Here is a 14199-nt window from a genome sequence, read left to right on the forward strand (position 1 = left end):
TTTACTTTCTTGTAAACAAAATTAACTGAGCTCCATGTGGTATGCTCTGGTCATGGCAAGAGAATACAGTTGGCAAATTGCATATCATAGTAATTAATCAAAATAGCTCATTTTAATATACAGACATCAAAATGATGTTTTGAAATAAATCTTTTGGCCCATTAAGAGTTAGAATTTGTATAGTCTGGATGCTAACATGGTCTCTAACTAAACCACTGTGTGTGAGTGGAGGTATAAATTGTAACAATATCAACCTAGTATATTTGTACCACTCAAAGAAAATTTTTCTAGGTGTTTATTTCATACACAAATGTATATATATATGTGTGTGTGTGTGTGTGTGTGTGTGTGTAAATAATGCAATAAACAATTGTCTGCTTATGTAGATGAATACACACAACCACACTTACGCGGCTTCACTGCAGAAATCCTGGGCATTCAGTTTCAGGAATACATGACAGGGTGTACACTCTCCATCACACTGATGTCGAACTCAGCTGTCGATATCGTGCCTCACACAGCACCAGCATGCTTTGTGCGAGTCTTTGGGTCCGAATAGAATTTACACCATTCAGGGGGGTCTTCTTTTTTTTTAAAATGTAAACACACCGAAGTCTCCACGTGTGTTGATAGAGTACCCATACTTTCTTTTGTATTGACGTTCTTTTTCTATAAATGTACTGATATGGGTACATTTCAAAAGAATACAATTACTGAATACTCAGTTTGACTGCTATTTTAGCATGGATTTAATGTGAAATGCACCCCGGAAATAAACTCTACTTTTGCTGTTACTTTGTTCAGAAAACTCAAAACTCTTTTCAGTTCAAATCTTGAAAAAAATCATGGGGTCACCATACAAATTTTTTAAATAGAAGTCAAAATATAGCCATTTTAGAATCCAATATGGCCACCGACTACCATGTTAACTCTATGGGAAAATAGAATCCAATATGGCCACCGACTACCATGTTAACTCTATGGGAAAATAGAATCCAATATGGCCACAGAATACTCTGTTAACTCTATGGGAAAATAGAATCCAATATGGCCACCGACTACCATGTTAACTCTATGGGAAAATAGAATCCAATATGGCTACTGACTACCATAACTCTATGGGAAAACAGAATCCAATATGGCCACCGACTACCATGTTAACTCTATGGGAAAATTAAAGATTGTCAGTTTCCTCGAAAACCAGATAGTGAACTCCCACTTTTTTTTATTATCTATAAAAAGGGCTAGAAACTAGATTCCATACATCAAAGTTTGGAGAGATTTTAATATGTTTGATTATCAGTGACATTCGTCCCAGTGGCACATTCTACCTTAAATGAAAATCAAAAAATCACTTGACCAGCAATGTATTATCATATCACAATAACACAAAATGGTAAACAATAATGGGCAGTGTTATATTTATTGCAAATAAAAAAGGAAGAAATACATTTGCAAAAATATATACTTAAATTTTGCAAATATTACAATGGTCTGTAAAGAAGGCAGGTTTTCAAACTTTGACTTTTGTCAGATATGTCTAACCTTGTATTACTTAGATCAAGGCTTTTCCATGATTTTTGGTTCCATTACCAGAATATACAGCAAGAATGAAAATATGATATCTACCCCTATTGCTGGGTTATTATGGACTTATACTTAATAATATGCAAATAATATAAGAATATGATACGATAATGTTTGGTTTTAAATGTTTTCTCACACTCTGCTCTAAGGCTATCAAAGAGCTACTTTATACAATTAATACCTCTGGTATGGACCTATAGTGGCACAGTGATGCATAAAATCCATTGCAACTGCATATAGGATTACAGCATTCACATAGCAACCTCTCTCCTACCAGGTTCCTCAGAATTACACCGTTGGGTTGACCAGGACACAACTGTGTTTCAAATCTTGCCAAAGGACTTAAAGCTATTCAGACGCAATGGCAGTGGCGGCAGGGGCTCAGACCTACAACCTACAGATTCCAAGCTGGCCACTCTAACCATTTAAACAACATGTACTCTACATTGGAAATCACAGAATCAAATCAACCAAGTCTTGTTTAGTTTATAAAAAATAGTTACTAATATATATATGATATTGACTAATTTTAGAAACTCTTGAGCCTAAATTGCAATAATTCACCTTCAGTTGGATGTGATTATTTTTTCATATAAAATCACCCTCATCTCATCAACAATATCCAGTACACATGTGCTCTTTTTAATAGTACTAACTTTTAATTACTGTACTTGAATGCTATTGTGAATATTTTGTTGTATTCAAATAGTTACATGCTTTGTGATAATTCATGCATACTAGAATGCATTAGCCAATGGGAAATTCTAGTCTATAATGTTTTGGACAATGTTAACAAATCACAGAGTAGATTGTTAACAATGGATAAGTTGATTGGTCCACTGACGGCACTTCCAATCAAAGTATGAACAGTGAACTACTGCAACATATTGATACATTACCAAAGTAGGGCTGTGTCTCTGTATACAATTTTAATAGTAGGGTCAGATTAAAGAAGCGCTGCAATTGTGCATGTCATTACTGACAACTTCAATCATAAGAAATTTCAATTTTGGCACCTCTTACAGAGGTTTGTTGTGTTAGACATCACTCCATATGTCTAGCCATGATGATGTCATATCATTGACATGGTTTATTTGCACTGAATATTGTGTGCCTATTTGTCGACATTATCAAAGTAAATGGTTATTCAACTATGCTGCTGTGTAGGCTATGCCGAGATGACTACCAGGACTACGATAGCTAAATCTATGTCAATGCATCAGGACAAGTTCAGTAATGACTAATGTATCAATACAGCTAATATGATGTAGGCTTGGCATTTCACTCATGCAACATGGCATTTATTACACACCCTCAGACAACTTCTAATGCAAAAGAAACAATTACATGTAGGTTCGATCTGCACACAATGGGGATGTAGAAGTAGTCAAGTTTAAATGTTGATTATCAGTTAGAAAATAAACAATTGAAGCCATTAAAATCATCAAGTCCATTTGTCATGTTTTCATTAGAAGCCTGTTTTACTGCACTGTGAAAGAATAGCAATGCTTATCATGATTGGATCCTGCTGTGTTTATTGTGTCTCTGTTATTGTTAGTCTACAGAGTTGAAATGTGTCTATCTTTGTGTCGAAAACGTAAGCCTACATCATTTTAGCTGTAAGCTGCAGTACTTCATTGTTCATCCATTGGAAGCACTCTAAAACTCATGGTAATCATTCTGTCTTTATCTCAGCTAAAGTGTTGTAATCGGTACATCTTCTTATTCGTTCTTCATGTTGTTACCATCATAGTTTGTCGGCTGAAAAGTTCATGTGTCAGGGAGCTGAGGAATGCTGGTATACTGTCCAATCTAATCAAATATTGCTCTACCAAGTCGCCAAGTGTTGACGAAAATTCTGTTTCTAACAGCTGGAAGTTACCAGTATCTGTGGACTGAGGAAAAAGAAATTATAAATGTATTATTTTGTGTGACAGGATAGACCTTCCGATCACTTTCATGATTTACACTTTAAATGTACACAGGCAGTGACTACAGTACTTGTACTAAAGGAAAAGTACACTTCTTTTGAAAGATTCTCATCAAAAGATGTGTGGATTTCCTTTAAAAATGATATAGCCCAGCTAAAAAAATAATAAATAAATAAAAAGTATAATTATAAATAATAAGAATAACGTTAATTTCATTCAAAAATAGGTATGACAAAAATTGGTAATCCAGCCTTCAGTAAAGATAAACTAAATCTATTGTTCTTGATGGTAGAGTATTCAAGTGGGTGATAGCTGGTTCCTTTGTTATGTGAATCTAATATCACCCTGTGCATGTGATTAACACAGTGTAAACATTGGAAGTCCCAAAACAGCACTGCAAGTTCATGGAACTCTAAATAAACCAGTTTTCAGAGACACCTCCCTACTGAGACTATAATTAAACCAATGTCCATTCAATAGCTTATCACTGCTGTACCAGCATGTTGTAACAACAGCGTTAAATTAGTTTGTGTCTATCTTTAGTAAACCGAAGGCTCAACTACCAGGGTACCGGTAATACTCCAGTGACTCAAGTGGCTGCATCCTACCCTCTTCATGTCAGTGAACAACCCCCAACATCTCTCCTCTTTCTCCTCCTCCATCTATTCTCTCTGTCATCCCCTCTCCCTTCCATCACTAAAAGCAGACCTCTCAACAGATGACATTTATTCATTAAACTAGGGTGTTTTGACACCTTTAACTCACCTGAAACATGAGCGAGTCTTCACTAGATTCTGCATACATGGACGTAAGCAGATAATTGTTGTCTTTAGGGTTATCTATTTTGTAACCTGTCAGCTGGTAGCAGGCATCTCGAAATGACTGGATTTTCTTTTGGAACACTTCTTTCAGTCTTTGATACCTCATCTCAGATGATTTCAGCTCTTTCTTTAAATCTTAAAGAGCAAACATTAATTGTTCAATATCATTTTCCTCCTTTAATGCCCCACATGAAGATATATATAATTAACCCTACACACACACACACACACACACACACACACACACACACACACACACACACACACACACACACACACATGGATGGATGGATACAAGGTTATGGGCTATTCCTACAGCCCCCTTTGGGCACTAGCGGTGCCTGTTTGGAGCTAATAATATGGTGTATCACACTCTGCATACACAGATTAACACACTAAATGTCATGCAACATATGTTCACAGAATTTGTAAACCAATGTCAAAGCTGTAAAATTGTTGGTACTGATCCATCACAGGAAATTTCCAAATGCCTGTCACACGTAATCTGTTGGTCAGAAATATGCAAAAGTTTTGCAATCATTATATTTAAACCATAAAGATTATCAGAACTTGTACTAACATACCATCTAACTCTTTACTAGAAGATTCAGTAAATTTATCAGAGAGCTTCTCCCCACTGACATTGGCACCACCCTCCTCCAATTCTCTGATCCGTGTTTTCAACATTTCACATTCTCTTTTCAATACATCTATTTCCTCTGCTCTCTTCTGTCTCGCCATCATGCTCGGGTTCATACCAAAGTGTAAAACTTTTGTCTTGGTTGGGTCAAAATCTCCCTGAAATTAGAATATCAATATTTATCAAAAAGTGCTGACTGACGCAATACATGCATACAGTATTCTCTGAAACCATAGACCCTCCACCCTATGCTGAAACACAGAATTGATAATAATGAAATGAAGATTTCAAAAATATAAATTGATGTGTCCACATTGCAGATTTTGAGTACTATTTATTTAGCTCCCAATGGATGACATGTACTGATTTGTATATCATTTCCTTGCAGGTATGCAACAACATTTTTGGTATTACACTGCTGTGCAAGTACCACTAGTAAGTACACACATTGGTGTGAGTAACAATGTTTTTGCTAAGGTAACAGAAAGGGAGAAAGGGGTAAAAAATGGCAGTGTTTCCTCATAAAGTCTAGGGTGATTTTTGTTTGGGAACCCAGGTAAAATGACATGGGAACCCCTGATAGGTTTTACCTACTTACCGCCCTTAGCAAAAACAGTGTAATCTGTGGTAACACAATGTAATCTGACCTGTATTGCTCTCTGTTCAAATATTGCTTCAAGTGTTTCATTTCTCTCAGCCAGGTTATCCCTCTCCTCTTGTAGCTGTTTTATTACATCTTTAAGTTCCTGTAGTTCCTTGGGATTTACTGAGGATGTAGAAGGTTCTGCTGCAGCAGCTGCTGCAGCAGTGGCTACATTCAGTTGTAACTGAAGCTGCTCAATTGTCAGCTCATGCTGTCAAGCAAACACATAACAACTTTAGTTTGCAAAAGCCTGACATTAATTCTCCACCCTTAACAAGTCAGCAAAAATGCATATAACACAACACACAAGCCAGGCTGTATGTGTTCAAACAGAAAATATGTTATTTATACCCTGGTCATTTCATGTAAGGACAACATGCATCTAAATCATGGACTGGTTTGGTGGTGCTCACAATAGGAGTCAAATCATTCAGATTTATTTTCTCCATTTTTATCTTAAACCAAGTGTGTATTGAAGTAATTCTACTGTTTGCCTCCATTTTCTCCATTAAAACATACTGATCCCCCCTCCCTGTGGAGATATATCTATGGGGCCACTGGACAAGCAAAGGAGACTAGTTCAATAATTGCGACTTGACGATACTGACCTCCATTCAGCTGAAAATACTAACGTCATACAGGTTTTAAGGCAGCCTGTCTTTGACTCGTGGTGACAAGGCCCCTTAAGTTACTTGCCATTTCCTCAGTTGAATGATGAAATATACTGGGGAGTACTATCAAAGTACCTGGGTTATGACAGGATGTTTCATTTCAATTTTGATACAGAAAAAACAACATTGTCATCCTCTGTTCACAGTTTATGTTAGAAATGTAAAAGACAGAGTAATTCAAATATATATAATCATGTATATCATCACCTGTCTTGCTGTAGTTCTAGCAGCACTCCCTTCTTCTATGGCAGCTCGTAATTCTTGCTGAAAGGTAACATTGTTCTTGTTATTGCTATTGCTCTAAGAAAACCAATTACAAAACCAATTTTTATCTAAATACAGACAGGGATGTTTCACTTTATTGCCTGCCTGGGACAATCATTTAAAGTCAAGTATGTGTAAAAAATCATGACTTTTCATATCTGAAGACCTGAAAAGATAGGATTTATTTGAGCATTTTGGTGAAGTACAAAGTTTGGATTTATTTGTCACTATACCATCTGCAAAGATACGAGTTCTTCATCAGAAATCCAAATACTGCATATGGATTGACTACTCCTGTAACTACAGAATTGACACTCCTATCAAATACATCATCACAACACTACATCTACATTCCTAAAAAAATGTCATGATAATAACCCAGCTGTACTTATTCAGAGTCTCCAGACACTTTTATAAAGACCACCAAGAACATTCATTTGACACAGATGATGACGTGAGTTTTCTTTTGATAGGCAACTGAAGGTGAACATCAGGGGTGTTTTAATGGCACTGTTGACAGCTGGAACTGGAAAACCCCCCCCCCCCACCCCCCGGCTTCTGTTTAGTGCCTTCTGAGCACAGGGGCTTGAAATTGGCTATGCTTGTTTACAAATAGTTGCTTTTTGTTTACTTTTTACTTCTTTCTCTATAAAAAAATAGTTTTTTTGTTTGTTTACTTTTTTTTTTGCTCTTTAAAAATATCTTTTCCCTACAAGGTGCCATGTAATAAAGTGATGATTTGAAAATCTGGTGTGTGTTTTTCTAAATCCATTTTAACTTGTTCTTTTGAACCACCTTTACTATATACTATTACTGACTACCATATTAATTATTTATGAGTTAGTGCTACTGAGCGCCCTCAACCATAGACCCTTCCTTGTCCAACTCACCATGTAATTTTTTTAAAAAGCAAAAAAAAAAAGTAAACAAACAAAAGAACAAATTTTTGTAAAGAAAGAAAGTAAAGCAATAAACAAAAAAACAACTATTTGTAAAGAAATATGGCAAATTTCAAGCCCCTCCTGTCTTCTGAGCACAAATCTGGGTCTTACTAGAAGACTAGATGTTCAGAAGTCAATTACTACATTCCATGTTCTTACCTCCAACCTATCACTATGTCGGTTGGCAGTTTGCAGTATTTCTTGTGTTTGTTCCATCCTAGTTTTAAACTCCATGGCATTGCCAACTGTGGTTACTTCACTATCATACTCAGTTAGTATATTCCGTAGACTGTCACGTTCCTGACAATAAACAAAAAAAAACATTTCCAGCAATCAATACACATATTCATTTTGAATCACAAAATGTGACGTATAATCTTTTGTCCATGCATTGCTTTCATGATGGTCAGATGATTAGAGTGGCTGGCTTGGAATCTGTAAGCTGCCAGTTTGAGCCTATTTACTCCCATTGATAACTAAAATGATTTAAATGTTAAAATCCTTGGGCAAGATTTCAACCGTCACTGTGCACCCAGTCAACCAAGCTGTACAATTGCAATACAGAGTAAGTATATGTTAAGTATATTTGAAATACTATACAGTTTAGGCCAATTTAAGATGCATCCATATTTGGCTTTCTCATACATTTGCAGTATAAAAATATATTGCAATGGCAACCTTCCTATCAGATGTATTGTCATGTCAACCTCCTCAGCTGTAGTGCCATGGCAACCTCCTCATCAGGTGTATTGCCATGGCAACCTCATCAGCTGTACTGCCATCGCAACCTCATCAGCTGTATGCCATGGCAACCTCCTCATCAGCTGTACTGCCATAGCAACCTCCTCAGCTGTAGTGCCATGGCAACCTCCTCATCAGGTGTATTGCCATGGCAACCTCATCAGCTGTACTGCCATCGCAACCTCATCAGCTGTACTGCCATGACAACCTCCTCATCAGCTGTACTGATACGGCAACGTCCTCATCACCATTTCATTCACTTATCCTCTCACAAATAGACCTTGACTTACTTTTGTAACTAGTAACAGTTTTCTCTGCAGTCTCTTCACAAAATCATCATGATGTTTCATCTTTTCTTGTGATGCAAACAGTTGTTGGCTGGTTTGAGATAATTTCTCATTAGTCGTCCTGTAAGCCTCTTCAAGGGCATGAGTTCTGTATATTGTAAGTCAAATATTGAGAACAGTTAATCCAGTTAAAACATTAAAATGGTCTTTTTTTCTTTTTTTTTACAAAATCACACTCTTATCATTACCACAAACTATAAATTCACATTCCATTTTACAGTTTACATAAGACAAGGGTTTCCTTAAATTATTTTCACATTTACCAGCTCCCTGTGGTGTAGTGGTTAGAGTGCAGGCAAGTAGTCAGGGGGTCATGGGTTCGAATCTCATTGCCATTGGAGACAGGATATTTTTCTAACCAACCAAAACCCAGGGTGAGGGTTCTACACAGTCAATGGATACGCTGTGTCACTCACAAGATGGAGGCACAAAATTCACCTGGCTACTGCCTGCATGTCAATTTCACTTGGCTATTGCCTGCATGTCAGTTTCACTGGTCTATTGCCTGCATGTCAATTTCATTATGGATATTGCCTGCATGTCAATTTCACCTGGCTATTGCCTGCATGTCAATTTCACCAGGTTAAAGCCTGCACGTCAATTTCATCTGGACACTACTTAAGGTCAAACTTACCTGGATATTGCTTGACCTTTTTCAGCTAGCAGCAAAGCTCCTTGTTGTTGTAGGTTTGCTATTTGTCTGATTAATTCATGTGGAGACCTAGAAAACAATATCACCATATGATTACTTGTTATCAAACATGTCATCACCATGAGGCCCTCTATAATGACCAACAAAAGTGTTGTGGTTGGTCAAAATGATAAAAGCATTGATATTTTTTTTGGTAAGTCACAACATAGGGATACGGGAACACCAAATATTGGGGACCACGGTACAATTAGTCTCAGTTACCCAGACTCTCACCACTGAGGGTGCCATAGGGAGACTCAATTGGAAGCCAAAGTTTTTCACACCGAATCTGGGTCCAAGAGCAGTGCTTTCTGGGGAATACTTAGATGCCCTACATTGCACACTCCAGGTTCCTTTGCAACAGGTTTGCATGTCCCTAGTGACCCACGTTTAACCCGCAGGATAGCAAAGATCTCAATTGTTACCTGGGTTTACTGGCACCTGTTGGATCCACCATTTCCCAAGTTTTCAATTGGTCTTGTAAGGCTTCATACTCCACTTGTACATGTGAGATCTCTTCATACCTTTGTTCTGCACGCTGTAACTTAGTCTCAGAGCTGGCACATCTCTCTTGTAGCATGGTGATATTTACATATGTCTCCCTGTTATCACAAGTAATATCAACATTATAGTTATCTTTTTGATGCTTTCTGACTCGTTCTGAACTTGTTGAATTGATAAAACAACCTCATCATATATAATTTGTCAGTAATACATTACCTAAAGCGACTATTTTCCTCTTGAAGTCTTTTGTTTTCCTTTTCTAACTCCTTCAGTTTGCCAATCTGATCTTTCATGACATTAGCTACAAATATGTTGTCTTCTCTCTGTGCAAGCTGTTGTTCAAGTTCCTAGTTGTAATATCCATATACAAAGAGAGAGAGAGAGAGAGAGAGAGAGAGAGAGTGAAAGAGAGAGAACATAATATAACTGTTGCTGACATGCTGCTAGAAGGCAGACTGTTTATTTAAATGGCAGAACGTATTCTCTATCAGAACTACGACACTGAAATAAGCTTGAGGCACAAATCTGAAAATCTTGAAGTAGTTGCAATATCAAGCATATTTCAATGTGAAACAATAGTAACAAAACACAAAGTTACAGACTGTGTCCCTTGAAAAGCTTTTAAGTTTATTATACATTTGTGAACAAAATTGTCCAAAGTTAGGTGCATCTTTACCCTTGAATGTTTTTCAGCCTCCAGCGCTTGTTCCTGGAAATTACGGATTTGACCTTTCAAACCAGATACTTCTACAGCACGTCTGTCAAAAGGATAAGAAGATGTTAAATCATGAAAAGGCTTTTTACAATTCTGGCAAATATCATGTAAGGAAGAGTGTGGAAACACTACAAATTAATTAGTTTGGGTATCCTGCTCTTTCAGCAAATCATCACGTGAGGTATATGTTTGGGGTAACATAATATCAATGTGAGATAAAAACTTATTTCTTTTTCTTTGTAATGGTATCTCCTATCTGCCTATCTACCTACAATGGTGATGGGAATCAACCACCATAAATGGACAATGGGGTGGGGGTAGAGGGGTAGGGGTGATGGACATTTATCACAAAGCAAGCATACCTCATACTGTGCTGTAACTTTGCATTACTCTGCTCCAGTTCAATTCTCAGTTGTTGTATTTGGCTATCCTTCCTACATAAACAAGGCAAAATAAAATGTATTTAATGTGACATACAAAACAATAAAGTAGAAAATAAATACACTTTTGAGAAGGAAACTAACTGAACCACTATAGCATGATATATTTTTGAATTAGAATCATAGTAAAACTATTTTTTTCAAATACGTTTTGTCTTATACATGTAATACAATTGATGGCAATCAATATGGTGCTAGTTAGAATTTGTACAAATCACACAAGTCGTTGTGTGACCAATTAGGGCTCAAGATGGATTTTATGCAAATCACTCAAGCTGTTTTGTGACCAATCATGCACAAGACAAACTGTATTTGAATCACACAGTTGTTGTGCAACCAATTAGGCTTAAGATAGATTTTATGCAAATCATACAAGTTGTTGTGTGACCAATTAGACACTAGATAAATTGTTAGCAAATAACACTAATTACATGTACTTTGTGACAAATCAGGCACAAGGTAAATCACACTCATTCGATAACCTACTGTATGTCTGCAAAGAAAGGCACATGTCTGCAAAGAAAGGCATTTTCTTCAAACTTTAATTTAAAATACCTGACTACTTACTTCATCAACTCCATCTGAAGATGAGTTGCTTCTGCTTTGCTCGCTTCTGACTGTAGAGATAAGATTTCAATGAAAAGTTTAGAATTCATTTACAAGTTATCAATATAATGAATTGAATATGAATAGAAATAATGAATAGAAAATAGGTCTTCTTGTGAGTCATCCTATAGTAAAGTACAGGGGATTTCCAAATTTTGATAGGCCACAAGAAGTTGTTGTACGTCAGTGGGGCGTCAAATTGGCTTAGCGAGCACACTTGTTAGCAGACGCATATACGACATCAAAGTACTGGTGAAAGGAAGGTTTCATTCCTCAATGTTTTGATGATGGCAGTTGACGCAGCAGGTTATTGCATTTGACAGTACTGGGTACCAGACTACACTACAACGTATGGATAGTTTACCAAATAACTTCTACAATCACAGGAACATAACTGTACACGAGACAAACCTCAACAAGCCGTGCCTCAAGTCTTAGTTTCTCTTGTCGTATTTCTTGTGTTTGCTCATTTAATATTACTTTGTCCTTTTCCAATCTTTTCCTCAACTCTTCGCACTCCTTCTGTGCCATACTTTCCTGTTTGGCAAGAAATCCTAGTTTGGCTTGCAGTTCTTGGATTCTGTCATTGTCTCTCTGTAGTAAAAAAAATGAAAAATGAAAATGACATTTCAAAAGTATTCATGTGAAACTGTTCTACTATCCTGCATGTATATTCTTGTCTGTAATAATAACACACACATGTATGTAAATACAGTAATAACAACATGCTACATTTCCATTTACAAACTTTTACATTGTCAAGTTAATGTATTTCTCAAGTTGCTTTCAAGAAATCATTGGGGAGAACACACCATCTATAATCCAATCAGCATCAGGGTCAAAGGTCAACACATCTCAAAGTTACCTCACCTGTCTTTCCAATTTCAGTTGTTCCACCTCTCTATCGAACTCCACTTGCTTGATTTGAAAACCAGTCTTCAATTCCTCCATCTCACGTTGTAGGATACTGACATTACTTTTCACTGCTAAGACCTCAGCTTGTTTATTCCGACGAACCATTGTTTCAACTCTTCTCTTTTCTGATACAAAACGTGTATGGTACAACAATGCAATGTTTAGTAGTATGCAACACTAGAGGGCGCTATATTCCCCCACTTCCGGTTTGCATTGTACAATGGGCAATTACAGAATCATATTCCTACTACTGTATTAAACTTCCTGGGTAGAATTATTGTGTCCTCTTTTCTAGTTCATCAGGACAGCTCTAAATCTTTCGTTGACTACATTTGCATTTCCACATCCTATTAATGTGACACTATTTCCCACAAGGCAATTGTGGTTTTCAACTTGTTTCTCGCACTCACACACACACACACACACACACACACCATGGAAGTATCACCCATGTGGGATATTTCCATGCAGATACGCACATGCACACACACAGACACACCACATACACACTGTCACACACCCACCCTATGGAAGTATCACCCACATGGTGATACTTTAATGAAAGCACACACATGCTGGCACCCCCCCCCCCCCACACACACACACACTTACACATGACACATCTAACTTAAGTGAAGATGAGCTCAAATCCACACAGCATTATATTAAAATTTTGTCATTGACTAAAGTTATCAGTAAAACATGGTCAACAGTATGTGATCAACACTGTTACACTGTACTAGAAATAAAAACTACGAAAGAGTAATTCAATGTTTTTTTCCAATAATTAATCTTACGTATGTCTGTGTTAATGTAGTCTTTGAAATCTCCCATGATCCTCACAACAGCTGTACAATCCTCGGGCGAGTCCATGTTGACAACTAGTCCACTGTAAACATAAACAAACATGTGATTTGAAGAATGGTGTGTTTAGAGTTCTCAATATTCTTCTTAGATCTCTTCACACATATAATTTCATAAATGTCTGTCACTTTTGCAAACTCAATATTATTAACTGGTCAAAAATGAATGACTATTTTATGGCAAACTATGAAGTGCCACAGCCAGCATATAACCATAGACCCTCCATGGTGGAGGGCATATAACGTAAACAACAGACTTGAACATGTCAAATGTCCTTTTGTTCACACTGGGGTACTGGTGACCAGTCTGATAGTGTGAATTTGTTGCATCAGAGTTTATGAAGACAAGTTTCTTGTGGGACCAGCATGTCTTGTATTTGAATATGACATAAATCAGCCAAGAAATTGATTCGGATAGATGCAAAGTTGGACTTGATTCAAACTTGGCCCAGATACAAAGTCTCATTCCAGTACGCAGTTGTGTCTTTTCATTCATACACTGTAAAGGGAGTACCAGTGACCAGTCTGTAACTGTAGTGTGAATTTGTTGCTCAAAAACCTTTTTTTCTTTTCCTGAGTAATAATTTTGACATTGTGAAAATTATGAAAGGTGGGTAGGATTGACTGCAATCTCTGCTGGGTAAGGTTTATTGCAGAACATGATTCATAACATCAGAAGTCTGAGAGGTTGCGATTCACTCAACTCATCCCATTTTCAACTCGACCCAAATTTCAACTCGCCCCAACATGGACGAATTGAAATTGGGACGAGTTGATCCATCACCATCTGAGAACACAAGTTTGTTGTGGGCCCAGCATGTCTTGAATTAGATGTGAGAAATATGCCAAAATACAGATTAAGCCCAGATACATACAAAC

General features: G+C 37.0%; 1 protein-coding gene across 1 annotated transcript; it reads right to left on the bottom strand.

Annotated features, from left to right (window-relative positions):
- Window positions 1-2191: 2191 nt before the first annotated feature.
- Window positions 2192-13330, bottom strand: LOC144446764 (mitotic spindle assembly checkpoint protein MAD1-like). The gene is made up of 16 exons (XM_078136595.1): window positions 13255-13330; window positions 12413-12582; window positions 11954-12136; window positions 11504-11553; window positions 10859-10930; window positions 10458-10539; window positions 9998-10128; window positions 9703-9879; window positions 9221-9307; window positions 8530-8674; window positions 7658-7798; window positions 6501-6557; window positions 5627-5833; window positions 4924-5137; window positions 4284-4474; window positions 2192-3482 (listed from the first exon to the last, which is right to left on the bottom strand). Exons 1-16 carry the CDS (start codon window positions 13328-13330, stop codon window positions 3321-3323), a joined length of 2145 nt encoding a protein of 714 aa, XP_077992721.1. The 3' UTR covers window positions 2192-3320.
- Window positions 13331-14199: the final 869 nt, after the last annotated feature.

The sequence above is a fragment of the Glandiceps talaboti genome, chromosome 15 (assembly GCF_964340395.1).
Source record: "Glandiceps talaboti chromosome 15, keGlaTala1.1, whole genome shotgun sequence".
Lineage (NCBI taxonomy): Eukaryota > Metazoa > Hemichordata > Enteropneusta > Spengelidae > Glandiceps > Glandiceps talaboti.

Excerpts from the sequence above, each read along its gene's own strand:
- LOC144446764 (XM_078136595.1), bottom strand. The coding sequence starts at position 13,330 with ATGGACTCGCCCGAGGATTGTACAGCTGTTGTGAGGATCATGGGAGAT. Across the intron at positions 6,558-7,657 it reads GACATAGTGATAGGTTGGAG|CAAGAATTACGAGCTGCCAT; the intron begins GTAAGAACATGG and ends GTTACCTTTCAG. Across the intron at positions 5,834-6,500 it reads CTAGAACTACAGCAAGACAG|CATGAGCTGACAATTGAGCA; the intron begins GTGATGATATAC and ends TTTGCTTGACAG.